This window comes from Gopherus evgoodei, chromosome 2 (genome assembly GCF_007399415.2).
Source record: "Gopherus evgoodei ecotype Sinaloan lineage chromosome 2, rGopEvg1_v1.p, whole genome shotgun sequence".
Classification (NCBI taxonomy): domain Eukaryota; kingdom Metazoa; phylum Chordata; order Testudines; family Testudinidae; genus Gopherus; species Gopherus evgoodei.
In genome coordinates, this window is record NC_044323.1 from 149,721,495 (window position 1) to 149,738,845 (window position 17,351).

The 17,351-nt window shown below is 55.9% G+C and overlaps 1 protein-coding gene across 1 annotated transcript in view; it reads left to right on the plus strand.

Moving 5' to 3' along the window:
* The window catches only part of GPAT2 (glycerol-3-phosphate acyltransferase 2, mitochondrial), a 43,722-nt gene that overhangs the window by 14,678 nt on the left and 11,693 nt on the right, over positions 1–17,351 (plus strand). The window contains exons 5-13 of the mRNA XM_030551896.1: positions 1,684–1,794; positions 4,456–4,596; positions 9,217–9,316; positions 11,026–11,162; positions 11,437–11,536; positions 13,003–13,212; positions 14,362–14,472; positions 15,102–15,187; positions 16,560–16,678. Of these exons, the coding sequence (XP_030407756.1) occupies positions 1,684–1,794; positions 4,456–4,596; positions 9,217–9,316; positions 11,026–11,162; positions 11,437–11,536; positions 13,003–13,212; positions 14,362–14,472; positions 15,102–15,187; positions 16,560–16,678 (1,115 nt within the window). The remainder of the gene's footprint in view (positions 1–1,683; positions 1,795–4,455; positions 4,597–9,216; positions 9,317–11,025; positions 11,163–11,436; positions 11,537–13,002; positions 13,213–14,361; positions 14,473–15,101; positions 15,188–16,559; positions 16,679–17,351) is intronic.

A 17,351-nucleotide genomic window follows, 5' to 3' on the forward strand; every position in this document is an offset into this window, starting at 1 on the left:
GCTCCCCAGATTTAGACTGATGGAGAGTTTGTCCCCTGATGTTTAACTCTCTCAATGCTGATTTTGGAGCATGCGGCAGCTCCTGTCAATTTCTGTGGGATCCATGGCCATTCAGTGCTCTTGCAGGTGAGGTCACTGTGCTTCCCGCTGCTTGAAACCTCACAGTTCCAGCTTTTGAAAGGGTTTAAATAATTCATCTCGCCTCGTAGCATTTCACGAGTTACAGATGCTAAAACCAGGGAAGCGACGGGAACGCAAGATAGTAACCAGACGTGTGTGATGTTTAGTGTCTGATATCTCATCAACAGCCATGGGCAGGTGAGAAATGGAACCTCTGTGTCACTAGGATTCCAGTATTTCTAATGGGGTTCAGTCTTCATTTCTTGCCCTGGTGGCTTTCGAAATGTTGGGTGTTAATGAAGTCCTTTCATCTCTTAGCATTCCCTGGTACTGATTGAGGACTGAATGCCTAATTGGAGACTTGATGCATTCAGCGATCTTGCCTCAGTCTCAAGTAATATTAACAGGACACTGGTGTGGGTCTTAGTACAGTGAAGTGCAAAGTTTATATCAGGAACGTTTGCCCTTCATGAGATCCAAAGTGAGACTGGGGAAATGCCTTTTCTCTCCCGGCTACTGCAGGAACGTCCTGGATGTTCTCCTTTTCTAGAAGGAAGCTCTGAGACCGGTGGTTTCATAGTTGAGAGAGAGATCTCTAAATCAATATGGGTTTTAGCATGGGAGCACCACTTCTATACATACGTGCACTTGGTTTTTCTCTAGCTCTTTTCCTCCTTAGATCTCAAAGCGCTTTACCAAGTACCATTAGCCCCATTTTACAGATTGGGAAATTGAGATGCAGCGGTCACGGTGCCCATAAATGACCAGCAACCTTGGGGACAGCTCAATTTTTGGGGCCCCCACCTTGAGGCTTGTGAAAGGGGCCTAGTTTTGAGAGGGCGGGTGTTTGGCCCTATGTGACAGTCGAGTCCAGAAATGAGGAATCCGCAGTCACAAGTCAGTTTTGAAAATCTTGGCCAGAGAGCTGAGCTGACTTCAGCAGGCTAGTGGCAGAGCAGAGACTAGAACCAAGGTCTTCGGTTCCCAGTCCAGCATGCTACCTGCTCGACCATGCTGCAGTAAAAGTTATCTCAGCTATCATTTGGCTGGAGATCTGGCAAGTACCAATGCATTAAGGATTAAATACTGAGATTAGACTCTCTCCAACACCCGCCGACCTACGTCAGTCGTTCCCGGAAGGGAGGACGTCGTGAAGAAGGGATGGGCTCGTTAAAAAAATGAAGCACTTGAATGAGGGGACATGTCCAGGGACTGATCCTACACCATTAAGGAAAAGCTCCAAAGGGGAGGCGGTGTTTCCTAGTGGGTAGAATCATGGTCTTGGATGCAGGAAACCTGGCTTTGTTCCCAGCTGTGCCACTGGCCTGCTGTGTGATCTTGGGCAAGTCACATCCCCTTTCGGTGCCTCAGTTTCTCCATGGGGATAACGATCCTTATCTCCGTTGAGATCTACATTTGAAAAGTGCTATATACAAGTGCTTACAAGTATTAGTATACTTGTATCCTTGGAAGGCTATACCTGGATTATGGAATGCATGTAATGTGTCACATGTCCATGGTTTCTGTTATTACCTAGTGGAGTGTCTCTCTCTCTCTCTCTAGGTACAGGGGCTGGCTGGTAAGAAGACTCTGTTACTTCCTTGCGATCCTCGAGTGGAAAGTTGAGTCTGACACCCAGCAAGATCTCCAGGAGAGAATCTTTTGCAGCAAAAGGTATCGTTCCTCATGTGAGAGCAACCTGAGGTTATTTACCCTACGGGCTGGCTCTGGAGTTTGCTCTTCTCGCCCCTCCCTTCTCCGCTGTTCCTCATGCTATTCCAGCCCTATGTTGTTTGGATCCTGCCTCTGGGTCTGTGTTGTTCTGACTGTAGCAGGAGCCAGTTGGTTTAGGCACCCAAGCCAGGTGACCTAGATTCTAGTCCTGTCCTTGGATTGGACAAGTCACTTCCCTTTGCCTCAGTTTCCCCATCTCAGAAATGGGGAGTCATAGGTCAAAGGGATCAGATACTGCTGTGACGAGCACAGCGTAAGCGCCTGAGTGCAGTAGTGGGGCTATGACCAGGGAACGAGAGAGGCATCGTTTCGCATGCCTCACTCTGCTGTTATACACCCAGCCCACAGTCTTGGGCTAGTCTCTGTACCCTATAGCTATGCTGGGATGACTCCCGTGTGGGCACCCTTATTCGGAATACCGTGGCCTTGTTTCCGTTCAGCTTATATCACTTTGGGCACGTATGATTTTTCAGTTTTGAGCCCTCCGCTAACCTGAAATCTGAACGGGCGTGTCCAATCATGGGGAGTTATGCTGGTGTAACTATACCAACGTAGCTTATAAAGCCAGAAGGGACCGTTGTGATCATCTCGTTTGATCTCCTGTTTAATACAGGCCAGAGGACTTTTCTCAATTAATTCCTCTTTCAGCGCGAGTGTGTCTTTTAGAAAAATAGGTATTCAGTTGAAAATCGCCAGTGACAGAGAATCCGCCACAACACTTGATTAGTTGTTCCAGTCGTTAATAACTCTCGCTGTTCAAAACGTACGCCTCATTTCTAGTCTGAACTTGTGTATGTTCACCTCCCGACCCCCGGCTCTTGTTATCTCTGTCTGTTAGGTTGAAGAGTCCTTTATCAAAGGAATGCTAGTAAATTTTCCTGTGTAGACAAGCCCTTGCCCTGTGCCTCTCTTCCCACATGTACAAGAGAGAATTAATGGACCAGAGTCTCTCCTGGCATAACATTAGTGGATCTGTGCTGTTTTACACCTGCTGAATTTCTGGCCCACTGTTTGTAATGTGTTTTATGAGCCTCTGATGACAGGCACTGTAACAGGGGCAAAGAAAGATTGCGATATCTCTGAGGAATATTTTCACAAAGGGCCCTCTGTCTATACTGATGTCCTACTCTCATCTGCATTTATTTAGCACCTCTCTGGCATTCTCTCCTCCCCTGTCCCTGCACTTACTCTGATAAATTATGAGCTGCGAGTTTGTCTTTGATGTCAGCCTGAGAAGTTAGATGACTAAAGAAACAGTGCAGAAGTTGAGCTGGTGGGAGCGGTGCGCTGGGAAAGGCACAGAGGCACATGATAAATTGAGTTTTTTCAGTGTCATCTAGAATAGAACTTATCAGCGATGATATCACAGCAGCACCTAACGGGCCTGACTGAGATCCAGGCCCCATTATGCTAGGAGCTGTACAGACACAGAACAGGAAGGTGGTCCCTGCCCCAAATTGCCGACAATCTAAGTATAAGACAAGAGACAACAGGTAAGACAGACCGTCAGGGGAATACAAGGAAACAGAGACATCAGTGCTCAGTCTGATAGGGCCGTGGTGTGATCGTTGTCATGCCATGGGGTTTGAGTGCCTTTCACAGGGATGGTGCTACGTCCCCAGCCAGTAGCTATATCCTTTCCCCTCGCACGGTGACGGATGGAGACGGGGAGCTCCAGATAGAAACAGCTGTGAAGAAGGAAAGTGATACTGAGTGTTTAATAGCAGCAGAACTCTTGGGCACCTGTCAGATGTGGTTAACTCCCTGCCACAACCTGCTCCAATCTGGCCGCTTAAGAGATGATGCTGGGCCCAAGCCTGCTGGATTCAACGGGGTCCCCACTGACTTCCAGGGGCTTTGGATCTGGCCTTTTCGGATGGATGCTCCTTTCACAGATAGGTCAGGAAGGAAACGAACCAGCACCAGTGTAGGGACAATTGGTTGAAAGCGTTGATTCAGCCAGGCTGATCCTGAATCCTGTGCTCTGTCTGGTCTGCAATACGTCCCCTTCGGGCCTGACGCGGAGCCTATGGGATGACACCCCTGGGCTTTACCTGCCCTTTGGCCAGCAGCGAACTGCAGTCTGTTTTCTGGGGAAAGGCAGACAGGCCTGGGGAGTAGCCCGGTGTGAGCAGAAACCTCGGGGGACGTTTGGGGAGGCAGAATATAACTGACTGGGGTTGGAATTTGGCCAGGACATTGGAGTTAGCAGCTCTGCTCTTCGAGACCTTATTCATTGGGCCTCAGATTTCTCATCTGACAACAATACAGTGCCCCCCTAAATCTGTCCCCGCCTGGACTCGAACCCATATCTCGTCGGTGCCCTTTGCTCTGCCCGCCAGACAGCTTTCTTGGGCTTCCCACCCCGGCCTTGCTCAGGCTGCATGAGATCGCAGTGTCTCTCCGGCATGCAGCGTAACGTGTCCACGATTTCCACTGGGGTCTCTCCTTGCCGCCCCCAATAACCGTTAATAGGGTGTTGGCGGGTGGCTGTCCTTAGGCTCTAGTTGCTGGGGTGCATTAGGCGCCCTGGATAGCATATTAAATCCTGCGGCTTTGCTTGACGTCCTTGTTTTTCACCAGCTCTCCCTTTCTCCCCAGGGTGCAGGATGTCATGTCTCTGGAGGCCCCCGAGGTGAGAGGGGCTGGCTCTATTCTCAGCAAATCCCGGGCACAATGGAGGAGCGAAGTGCTGAGCATCCTGGGCCAGATTCAGTCTCCTCTCTCCCTTTTCATACTGAGGTATGTCCCCTCTCTCTGCGGAGAGGGCCGGCCAAGGGCTACAGGGGGGTCTGGCACCCATTCTGCTGTGTATATGGAGCAGCAGCAGAATTTTCCGAGGGGGCTGGTAATAGAGACCAGGTTCTCGTCCCAGCTCTGCCATGTACTTGCTGTGTGTAACCTTGGGCAAGCAAGACTCTTGTACTCAGTTTTCCTGTCTTCAGGATGGAGAGAGTGACACAACCCTTCCTCGGCAAAGCACTCTGAGATCTAGGTCTGCAAAGCAGTAGAGAGGTGATTAGAGCAATGGGTCTTCCTCTGCACGAAATTAACCCGCCCGGCAGAAAGCAAAGAGTGTGTATGAGTGCATTCTGTGCCCGCCTGCCCTGTGGCTTGCTCTCTGAGGTGCCGTGCAGTGAGTGCATGGGCGGTGGTGGTGATGGCAAGTCAGATCCCTGCTAAGAGCCTGTATGTGTGTGTTTGTATTTTAATTTTTTTGCAAAGTCGGGGATGTTTTTCCTGTGTTTCAAACTTAGCTGATGGTTGGCTGCGGCTGGGCCCTGGGCTGGCAAAGTGGAATCCCTGGTGAAGAGGGTTTGGGATCGGGTGGTGGTTCAGAGATATGTTCTGGTCAGAAAACAACACACAGCTGTGCTTGATGGTCCCAGGAGAGGTCCAGGACTGGAGTAGCAGGGGGCTGCAGGTCACAACTGAGCGGTACCGATGGAGTTAGTGGGTGAGGGGAGCCCAGAGCTGGGGTACCAGAGGGCTGCAGGTTGGGATTGAGGGGCACCAATAGGAGCTAATGGGGAAGGGAGCCCAGGGCTGGGATCACAGAGAGCTAGTAGGGGAGGCTGCTGGTCCTGTATTAAATTGGACAATCCTCTGCTTGAGAGCTTTGTGCCTTATGCAGGACTGGGAGGAGACCGGATGCGGTTTTGATAAGTAACCAGCAGGGGGTGCCATTTTTAAGAGCATGTTAATCTTCCCCCTCCAGCGTGACCTCAAGTGCATTATACGTAGGGTCATGCCAGCGGTATTGGGGTCACACCATGCTTGGCAGTACTGGCACGTCTGGTGTTCTGGGAACATGTCCATGGAGGTCAGGATTCAGGGACACCGGCAAAGCTGGCGGGGCAGTGGAACTAGGGGCTGGGAGACCAGGGGATGCGAGTCAGGACTGAGGGGTATTGGCAGAGCTGGTGAGGGAGGGGAGCTCAGGGCTGGGTTGTCAGGGGATGCAGGTCAGGATTGAGGGGTACCAGCAGAGCTGGCAGGGGAGGGGAGCCGGGGGCTGAGGGATCAGGGGTGCAGGTCAGAACTGAGGGGTACCGGTAGAGCTAGTGAGGGAGGGGAGCTCAGGGCTGGGGTGTCAGGGGATGCAGGTCAGGACTGAGGGGTTCCGGCAGAGCTGTGCGTGAAGCAGCTCAGGGCTGGGGCAGGGTGGGCTGTGGGTCGGACCTGAGAGGCGTTAGCAGAATTGCAGGTGGGTCGGGATGGAGGGGCATTGGCCGAGCTTCGTGGGGAAGCCCGTACAGCACCTCCGTGCGTTCTCGGTAGCCCCATCCCCTTTTAACGAGTGCTAACGTTTCCCACTGGAAGTAAACATCAAAGACTTCACCTAAAAGAAAAGGTGAACTTTTTTTTTTGATTGTTGAGAAATTGACAGATAAAGTTTCCATTGAGGCCTAATTGCTTCTCTGATTGAGCTGTAATAAAAGAACCTTTCCGAACAGTCTGAGTATTTAAAATGGGGAAATTGCCCAAGGGATAAAAGCATTTAGAGACTTCTGGTAAACATCACGCAGGAGCTCGGGGGTGGGGATGGGGGAGATGGGTTCTGGGTTTGCACGCTGGGCTTATTTTATTTTTATTGCATTTTTTTGCCTAGTCACGCAGGGGCGTTAATTTTTTTGTTGCAAACAGAGCTCCTGTTTATTCATTTACTTTGTGGGAGCTTAAAGACATGGGTTGAACATTGAAATGTGATGATAATGCCTAGCTCACGTAGCGTTTTTTCATCTGAGGCTCTCAAAGCACTTCACAAAGGTGGGTCAGTGCCATTAGCCCTGTTGTACCGATGGGGAAACAGAGGCACAGAGGGGGACCTGACTTGCCAGAGCTCACCCAACAGGCCAGGGGCAGAGCGAGGAATTGGGCCCAGGTGGCGTGAGACCCAGCTCTAACCACTAGACTACACTGCATTTGAATTAAATCTCACTCTTAGGGTTGATTTTTCACACCCCTGAAGTTAAGCCGACTTAATTTCCTCGTGTAGACAGGACCTGAGATGCAGCAAGTCTGCATTTTGAGTCTCTCCTCTGTCATTGAGTCACTTGGGTAAGTCATTTAACCTCTCCTTGCTTCCATTCCCCATGTGGAAAATGGAGAGTGTAATAGTGTCAGCACTGCAAACCTCAGAAAAACCACAACATTAAAAAAAATATTGAGGTGGGGAGGCTCTCCTTTTGGCTTCTGAGCCACTAGTCTGTGGTGGGGGCCTATTTTCATGCTTTTCTACCTCTACAACAAGGGCTGGAAACTTTTGCTCAATCAAAGAAGCTGAGATTCTTATGCATTCCCATGACTCTGGAAGCTGGAGCTTTAAAAAACTCCAGGGAGGTGGAAGAGCTATCGAAGCTCAAGGACCATATTTGGCCCAAGAGCAAATGGGGATAAACTGACCATGAAGAAATGTAGGCTGGAAATGAGAGGAAGATTTCCTAACCACCAACAGGAGTAGTTGGGGGAGAGGGGGAAAACAAGCCGAACTAGTTCTAAAATGGACCTTGATACATTGATAAATGGGATGACATGCCGGGTGGCCTGTGATACCACAGGACTGCTCCCAATGACCTCGGAGGTCCCTTCCGCTCCTAGGTTCCTAATATGCCAGTTATTGCAATACTTGCGGTAAAAGCACAAGAGCTGGCAACACCATGCTTCTCTCTCGTGTGTATGTGCAGCGCCTGGCACGATGGGGTCGTGTGGAGAATGAGTGGGTGCAACTGTATAGTGTTGATTTCAGTGGGGGTCTGTTTGGGCCCCAGAGTGCCAGGCCGGATGGGGTTGAACTAGGATGAGTTTCCCAGCAGTCCTCCCGTGTACCACGCGTTTGAACGGTTGCCCTGGCACCAGCTTATGTTCTGAGTCAGGCCTGGAGGGGGCTTGTTTAAACTCTCAGGCTTCTGTGAAATGAGTCGGGAGGTTCTCAGCCCAGTCCCCCCCATGCGCAAGCGGCAGGGAGGAGCGAGTGAATTCCCAGCCCTAGAGGTGGTGAGCGTGTGCGGCTCAGTGGGGAACGCAGCAAGGAGACGGGGAATTGAAATCCCTAGAACTGGTGGTGACTGACAGTGGTGCCCACCCGTGTGATGTGCGGCATCGTACTGTAGCTCCTTGGGGCAAATGTCAGAGGCCATAGGTGGCGTGTTATATACATTTGCTTTGCTCGGGCTCCAGGAATATTCAGGGCCGGGTGCCCTGCTCCAGCAATATTTGGAGCTAGGTCTCTCCCCCGGCCCTGCCCTGGATCGGGCCCCGGTCCCCGCGGGCCTCCCCTCCCGCGCCGCACCGCGTCCGTGCCTGGAGCAGGTCCCAGCCCCCGCCTGCCACCCCTCCCCCTGTGCGTTGTGTCGTCGTGTGCCCCCCCCCCCCGCCACGCGGCTCCCTGTCTGACAGAGAGCAGCGGGGCCTCTCCCCTGCCTGCTGTCTGCTGCCCTGGGGTCCTAATGCCCGTCATCCGCTAATGGCAAGGCAGGCTGCCGTTACCCTGCCCTTCTGCCCTAGCCCTGAGCCTCTCCAACACCCCAGACCCCTCATGCCTCCGCACCCTAATCCTCAGCCCCAGCCAGAGCCCTCATCCCCCCACACCCTAATCCTCTGCCCCAGCTGTGAGCCCCCCCGCAGCATGAACCCCTCATCCTCAGCCAAAGCCCTCATCCCCCCGCACCCTGATCCTCTGCCTCAACCCTGAGCCCCATCTTGCATCATGAATCCCTCATCCTCAGCCCCACAGCCCTCACCCCTGCGCTCCCTCCTATCTCCAGACTCCCTCCCAGAGCATGCACCCCACCCCTTCCTACACCCCCAGCCCAGAGCCTGCACCCAAACTCCGTCCCAAAGCTTGAACCCCTCACCCCCTCCTGCACACCCACTCCCTGCCCCATCTCAAAGCCTGCACCCATCCTGCATCCTAATCCCCAGCCCAGGACCTGCACCCCAGACCTCCCCCCCCCCCAAATCCCTCTCAGAGCCTTAGGTAGGTGGGGGCGGAGTTGGGGGGGCGGGTTCTGGGCACCACCAAAATTTCTACAAACTTGCCACCCATGTCAGAGGCTGATGATTAGAAGATGCCAGTGAAGTTTAGAAAGTAGAGGGTATAAAGATGTGATTCCACCCCTCCTAGCGTAGGGCGCAGAGACCGGGGATGGACACTCCGTGATGGGAAATGAGGTTGTTGAGGGGCCTAACGCAGGATTGCCCCACTTGGAGAAAGGTGGAGGGAGATACGAACGTGTCCACTGAAAGTTGTACTGGCCGATGGTCCTTTCAAGGATTGTGGCTGCCAGGCGATCGAGCAGGAGGCAAGAGTCTTGGTACGCGGATGGGATATCAGCGAGCCTTTCTTTCCCTCTCCCCCAGGCTCTGCAGCTGGGCTCTGCTCAGACTCCTCAACCACATGTTCCTCAACGTGCTGCTCCACAAAGGGCAGCTGGAGATGGTGCGCCGGGCAGCCCAGATGGTAAGGAGCAGTGAGGGGGCTGAGACGGCTCTGCCATGAGCCCTCTTCCTCGTGTTATCTGCCTAAGGCACTTGGGTGAGTCCCGCCACCCTAGTGTCTGAGCTCCCATAATGCCTTTATCCTCATGCATGGGGGGCAGGGCGGGGCTGATATCACCATTGTACCGGTGGGAAACTGAGGCAGCGAGCGGCTAAGAGATTTGCCCTGGGTCACACTGGAGTCTGTGGCAGAGCAAGGTTTGGAACCCTAGCCGCTGGACCATCCTTCCGCTTCCTCCTTAGGCAGGGTTCCTGACAACACTCAGTTACCCTGGCACCTTCGCATTGACTCTTGTGGTCACCACGTAGTGGGCTCAGCACAGGGCGCAGAGCTGGGTCCCGTTCCCGACGCTGCCTGAATCCTTGTGCAGCCTGGAGGCAAATTGCTTAGGGTCACATTTTCAGCAGGGCCTAACTGCCTTAGGAGCCTGAATCCCAGAGAGTAAATGGGGCTTAAGTCCCTGAGTCACTCGGCCCTTTTGATCTCAAGCTGGCAGCAGTTGCGTGCCCTAGTCCCTGAGTGCCCCCTGCCAGGCTTAGGCGAAGGCGCGTTACAGATCTGCCCCCAGCCTTGGCCCTGGGCTGAGAAGGGAGCTGTGGCTGGTGGCGGAGCCTGGGGGCTGGTGCAGGACCAGAAGCGGAGCCATGCTGAGGCTGAGGACAGGGCCAGGCGCAGGGCCGGGAGCCGGGGACTTGGCTGGGGGCTGCACCAGATCAGAGCTAGGGGCTGGGTGGCACTCCCTCCCCACTGCTTGTAGGGACTAGCCCGGGCACCCCTGCATCCCCCGATGTTCCTCCACACCCCCCTAGGAGAGCGAACCCCATAGTTTGGGGACCTCTGCAATAACGGGTGTGGCAGGGGCTTGGTGTCCAAGTGGACAGAGCCCTTCTGCTGATGCTCTGAGAGCTCCTCTGCAAGCAGGGTATGCGGTTTGCTCACAGGGCTGCACATCTGGTTCCTTGGGGCATCAAGCTCCGTTGTGTGCCTCCACCAGAGGCCTTTCCAGCTGTCGTCTAGAGCGTGGGACTTGTCTCCAGTCGCCACGGCCCAATTTTCTATATAAGGGTCTGATCAAATGCTCATTGAAGTGGATGGAAAAATCCCTGTGGGTTTTGGATTGGGCACTGGGCGTCCGGTGACTTGCCAGGGGGCTGTGTGGAGAGCAGTGCCCAGGATCCTGTAGGGATGTGCAGTATATTGTCTGCAGTGGGTCCCCCTTTGTGCACATTGCTCAGCCGGCACGGTATGGCCTGCGGGTCCCTCTGTAGTGTGTATGTGGGCTCTGATGTGGGTTTAAACCCAAATCCCCCTCCCGTCCACGCACACGCTTTTCCTCCGCTGCTGGGTCCCTGGCCCGTTTCCAGTAGTAGGGTGCGTCCCGCTGCAGCTGGGGGCACTGGTGGGCTAAGAGCGCTTCTGCACAAGCCTCATGGGGCAGACAGACAGGTTCTGCCACATTACACTGTGAACCCACCCTGGAGTGGCCACAGCTGGCCAGGGTAAGAGAACCCTGGGAAACACTCCTGGAAACGCCTGTCCTGTCAGTGCACTGTCAGTGTGGCCGGGCTTGCCTGGTGGATACTCCTCGGCGAGCGTGGGAGGCCTGGGCTCGCCTGTGCTGGTACGCAGCCTCAGCTGTACCCCCCCCCCCAATCATTTTCTCCTTGCAGCCTGACGTCCCACTGGTTTTCCTCTCGACTCGCAAGTCCCAGCTGGATGGGCTGCTGCTCCCCTTCCTCCTGTTTTCTCAGGGCCTGGGGGTGCCCCGAGTGACCTGGGAATACCAGACCTTTACCCCAAGCCTCAGGTAAGGCTTAGAGCCGGGGTTACAGGCTTCTGTCTTCTGCGTGGCTGGCGCCCTGAGCTGTGTGACTCCCCTGTTTCTCTCCTCATCTTCCCGTTACTTTCATTCTTCTGGCCTCTCCCTTGGGACCTTTCTCCCACCGGGGGATCACGGGCAAAGGGGCTTGGAGGGAGAGGTGGCCGTCCTGTCTCCCGGGGAGGCCCAGGCAGGATTGGGTGGTTTAGGAGGATGGGGGCGTTGGGCTCTCTGCAGTGTCCATGTCTGTTTTTGCCTGCAGGGCCGTGCTGAGCCGGCTGGGAGGGGTTTTCCTGCCTCCTGGAGCAGAGCACGCGCCAGATGGCGAACGGGGCGCGCTCTCCAGGGCCGTCCTCACCTCGGTAAGTGGGGGAGAGGCAAGAGTTCGTGCAGCTGAGCCGTGAGCCAAGTGGTGGCTTGGGACCCTACTCTGGGGGAGGGAGGAACGTGGTGAAAGCCTTAGCCAGTGGTTTGAGACTCCTAAAGCACTTGGTTAAGGATTTCATAGCTGACTAGGAGACTTAGACACCCTGCTCCCATTCCCGTCAGTTGGAACTCGGTGTATGGCTCAGTCCCCTCCCCAGCTTTGCAGATGCCAGCCGTTGGAGGGGAGGGGTACAGGTCAGAACGGCCCGCACCCTGCTTAGATGGACCCTCCGCATGGACGGAGCGCAGGTCTGGGAGCCAGGGCCTTCCCGGGTTTCAATCTCGTTCATTTGATGAGCACTGCCTGGGTGCTTAGCTTAATTCCACCTCTGCCACTGACTCGCTGTGGGACCTGGGTCGAGTTGCTGCCCCTGCCTCGGTTTCCCCACCTGCTCAATGGGAGGATGCGGGAGTTGTGTGTGTGAGCCTCAGCATTGTTATTTCGGAAGGTTGTTGGGGGCTTGTCCAGGAACCCTGCTCCTTTGTGAAAAACTGGAGCGAGCCCCTCAGAATAGTGAGCAGCCCAGTTGTTCGGGTGCTCAGCTGGATGGGGGAAGACCCAAGTTCAAACCCCAAAGCTGAATCGGGCCGAGCAGGGATTTGAACCTGCCATGCTCATGCCCTGGGCCGTTGGCTATTCCAGGATCTCGCTCTGGCTTTTCACAAAACGACGTCTGAAGTTCTCGCTTGGGTCCTGACGCGGGACGGGGTCTCTAGACCTCGGTTGGTTTATTCCCTGATAAATTCCCTAGGATTTATGCGTAAGAAGGCAGGGCCAATCCAGTGCCCGCTTTGTTCAGTGCGAGTCTTTCCGTTGACTCCATCGCACTCAAACACCTTCGTGGAACATGGCCCAACCTTTGGGCATTGCGTAGATTTTTCGGTCGCTCATGCAGGGCTCTGCGGGCATCAGTCTCGTATCTTGCCCAGGCAGATTTAGGGCCTGGTTCTGGCTAAGAGCCACGAGGGGGGCTGCCCGAGTGGTAGAGCCTGGTGGAAAACCACGCTTTTGTGGGGTGGAGAGAGGACGTCGCGGGAGGAAATTGGAGCTGGATCTCAGGAAGCGTTCCCTGGCTGTGAGATCTGTCAGGCTGTGGGATTATCCCCCTGGGGGAAGGGGCCTTTGAACCGCTGGAAGAGGGGAAGGATTGGTGGAGCTCAGAAGGAGGGTGGGATGTGATTGGCTGGGGGAGATGTAAGGAATGAGGGTGGGCAGCAGGGGTGAGCCAGATGGGGCCACCTGGGGTGGTGACGGGAGCAGACGATTTTAGGGAGTAACCACCACTTCTCTGCCGCCTGGCTGCGGGGGATTGGGGGGGAAGAATATTCCCTGCCCTTAGGGCAAAGGGGAGCTTGGCTGCACCCTGTCTCCAATCCCATGAGGTTCCTTTCCTGCCCGCAGTACATCGAGGAGCTGCTGAAGAGCCGGCAGCACCTGGTGATCTTCCTGGAGGATCCTGTCTCTGGTGAGCCCCGGCTCTCCGCCCCTGGCGGGGAGTGGCTGGCTCTGGTGCTGGGTGCTGTCCGTGCCGGAGCCGTCCCCGATGTGATGCTGGTGCCCGTGGGCATCGCCTATGACGTAGCCCCCAGTGCGTCCCACAGGGGTCTCTCGGTAAGAACCACTGGCCATTAAGGGGAGTTGTGGCCAGAGCAGAGCAGCCGGGAGCCAGGACTGCTGGGTTCTGTTCCTTGCCAAGGGAGGGGAGTGGGGTCTAGTGGTTAGAACAGGGGGCTGGGAGCCAGGACTCCTGAGTTCTGTTCCTAGCCAAGGGAGGGGAGTGGGGTCTAAGGATTAGAACAGGGGGCTGGGAGCTGAGATTTCTGGATCGTGTTCCCAGCTCTAGTGGGGGTGGGTCTGGCATAGACACTGACAGTTCTACCCTACGCTCACCCGCTTTCCCTTCACTTGGGTACGTGCTCTGCACCTTGCAGGGGATCCTCCTGAGAAACCCACTTTCTCCTGCCCTCCTGATCGAGGCACCCCACTTGTGGCCATACCTAACCCACTGTCCTGGGCACTCATCCCTGCTCTAGTCTCTGTCTTGACCCAGATCTCACCCCTCGGCTTCTGCCTGTCTGGTCTGGCTGGGCTATTCCCAACAATCCAGCTCCTCTCTTTGGACACTGGGCACCCAGGGCAGTCCATCTCTCCAGGTCACCAGCCTCATCTCTCATTTTTATTTTTATTTTTTTATTTTTTGCCTGCTCCCTGCTTCCAGTATTGGCTGACTGGCTGCTGGCTCTGCGAACCAGGCCACTTGCCTTTCCCAAAGTTCTGGAGAGGCGCACGTCCCAAACCTTTGGAAGCCGAGGGCTCTGGTAGCCAGGACTTTCAGTTCTGCAGAGCACCTGAGATCCACACCCGGGAGCTCCCGTGGAGCTTCCAAACTGAGCAGGGGTGCGGGCACAGCGCAGCTCCCCTCCTGCAGAGCTGGGTCATTTCGCTTGGGCACCCTGCAGAATCAAAACTTCTCTCCCTGCAACCTTGAGGTGCAGAAAATTGGCATGACACTGTGAGGGTTGTTCATTTAGGCCCCCTGATCCAACTCTCCCTGCGGGGTTGGGTGTTGCCTTGATGTGCTCCTGAAGAACAACGTCCTGAAGACGCTTTGCCTGTCCCCGTGTAGCCTCCTGCACCACCACCTGCAGCTCTGCAGTGAAGCAGGCCTGTTCCTCTACCGAGCTAATGGGCCCTCTGACTGATACATAGCGATAACCACCACCAGCGCCCGATTAACAGACTGCTCTGCTGCTCTCCTAGGGCTCAGCTCAGCCTTTGGGTCTCTGGTCCTGTCTCCTGGCTGTTCGCCGAGCCCTGGGCCGGGAGTTTGGCTGTGTCCGGATGGACTTTGCACAGCCTTTCTCCTTGCAGGTATTGGGCAGCCTTCTGGGGGATTGGCCTAGGGCTTCTGCCTGTTCCGGGCCTGGGGATTTGGCAATTCCTGGCTAGATCTTGGGGAATCTAGTGGCACAAGATTCTTGGGTTTCATGATCTTGGTGGAATTTGGGGAGTAGGGGGATGTCTCCGCTGCAGGTCTGAGCAAACAATTAAACAGTCCCGCAGCCAGAGCCCTGCAGTGCTCCAATGATGTTTTGAGCATGCAGCTCGAGCCAAGCTAGTGCCAGCTGCTGTGTAGACATGCCCCAAGTGGCTTGGGATGATTGGCCAGTTGTGCCGTGGGGAAACTGGTCATCTTGTGTTTGGGGATTGGCCTGGGGAATCCGTTGCCTCACTGGCATGGCTTGGAATTAGCTGGATGGGCCACATAGGGTACATATATACTATGTCTGCGGCTGGCCTGTGCCAAGCGACCTGGTCTCATGGGGCTCGGGCTGCAGGGCTGTTTAATTGCAGTGTAGACGTCCAGGCTCGGGCTGCAGCATGGGGGCTCCTTTAGCCCCACTGCTGCTGATCGGCCTGCAATGGCCTTGGGAGCCTTTGGCCTCCTGGTGTCTAGCGGGGCCAGTAGCAATTGACCGAGTTGTGTTCCTTGATCCCAGGAGTACACAGCAAACAGCCTCTTCAGACAGAGCTGCTCACAGAAGTCCCTGGACAAGCTGCTTCTGCCCATCATTCTTGGCAAAAGGTAGCCCCAATCCAGATCCCTAGGGGGGCAGGGGGGCAAGGAGAGCTGGGGCCATGGGTCAAAGAAGACAGTAAGGAAGGGGATGCAGAAAGATCCTCTGGGTGCACCAGGTGTGTCATGAACCCCAGCCAGATTCCCAGCCCGTGTAGCCGGCACTGCTCCAGCTTCCACTAGCAAAGCCCTGCCTGGACTCCGTGCTCTGAGCTAGGCCAGGATGCCCGCTCTACTGCTGAGCGGTGTCCCTTGTCCTCTGGAGTGACTGACCCTGGCTGTCAGTTTCAGCCGGAGCTCAGCTTGGGCCCAGATGCTCCAGAAGCAAGGGCTTTGGTGACAGAACATGGCATGGCGGTCATGGCAAAACCCACCTGCCCTTCAGCAGGGGGGCCACAGGCTGGTTGGGCTGTGGGCACCGAGCTCCCCTCTGCCCCCTAGAGGTGGATCCAAGAGACTAAACCTCAAGCTTCAGGGACTAAGCCAGACTCTACACCAGCGGTGGGCAGACTTTTTGGCCTGAGGGCCGCATCAGGTTTCATAAATTGTATGGAGAGCCGGTTAGGGGAGGGGAGTCATGGCCCAGCCCCCATCTCCTATCTGCTCCCGCCCCTGGACCTCCACCGCTCCATCCAGCCCCTCCTCTCATTCCTGACGGCCCTCCTGCCCCATCCAACCCCCCCATTCCTTCCTGACTGCCCCCTGGAATCCCTGCCCCCATTCAACCCCCTGTTCCCCCCGATCCCTATACACACCCCTGACCACCTCCTGAACTCGCCTGCCCTCTATCCAACCCCCCCGCGCCGTGCCCCCTTATCACGCTGCCTGGAGCATCGGTGGCTGGCAGCGCTGGAGCCGGGTCACGCTGCCGCCATCACCACTGCACAGCACAGAGCACCGGGTCAGGCCTCAAGAGCTCACAGCCCCACTGCCCAGAGCATTGCGCTGGTGGCGGGATGAGTGAGCTGAGGCTGCGGGCGAGGGGGGAACAGCAGGGGAGGGGCTGGGGGCAAGCCTCCCGGGCCAGGAGCTCGGGGGCTGGGCAGGACGGTCCCGCGGGCCGTAGTTTGCCCACCTCTGCTCTACATGCTCAGGTTTAGGGGACCTGCCTCTGAAGACTGGCCACTGCCAGGGGCAGGAGCTGGGCCTTGGTCCAGATTGGCAGTTCTCTTCCTAGCTCGGGCTTGAACCATGGTGGGCGCACCTACGGGGAGCGTGCGCTGCCACCGCCCATGCTGTGTCATGTAGCTGGAAGAATTGAGCCTCTGGAGCTTCCACCAGCCCTGGGTTCACTGCCCGGGTGTTTGCGTCTCTCCTGTCAGCCAGCGCCTGTAGCTGTTAAGAGCTGCCTGGTCTCACCCTTGTCATCCCGTTTCCGCAGCCCCGACCTGCTGGACTGGGAGAAGTCAGAGGAGTGGTACCCGGGCCTTGGAACTGCCGCGGAGCTGAAGGCAGACGAGCGAAGGCTGGTGGGCAGACTTGGCCTGCACTCCTTGAGTGGTAGGCGCTAGCTCTGCGCTGATCTCCTGGGCGGCTGGATTTGGGGAGGAGGAGGAGAGGGGAGCTCCCTTCCCTCCCACGGTCTCTGCCTCTTTCCACCAACCTGTTGAGCTAAATAACTGAACCTGTCTTGCGTTAGCTGGGAGCCGATGGGTCTGCTCCGCATGGTTCTCTGGCAGAAAAGAGGCTGGAGTGAGATTCTTGTAACCCCCTTGTTGGGTCTGCCGCTGGTTGTACAGACTGCATGTCCTGCCTCCACTGGCGTGAGTGTCGGGGTCTGGCTCAGCGAAACAAGGGGGCTCATTGGGAGCAGGCACGTGTATGAGAACAGCCACAGGCTGGCGTGCTCCAGGGGCAAATGGAGACTGGCCATGGGCACAGGCCCTGCCGTCAGCAGCAGGAGGTTTGCGTACCGGGCCCTGTACTTGCTGGGGGAGGAATGGGAGGCGCCAAGGAGACACCCTGAGGGAGACTTGCTCCACACTCCCCATTTAGGCCTCGGCAATGAGCAGGGCCCCTGTGCTCCAGCTGCCCTGGATGGGACCAAGGCCTCTGAGGGAGACCCAGGTACCTAGAGAGATGGTCCTGGAGCCTTCAGGCTGCATTGCCCCTGCTGGAGGGGGCCTATCTTGGTGTGACCAGGAACTTGGTGGGGTTCAGTGGAACCCCCTTG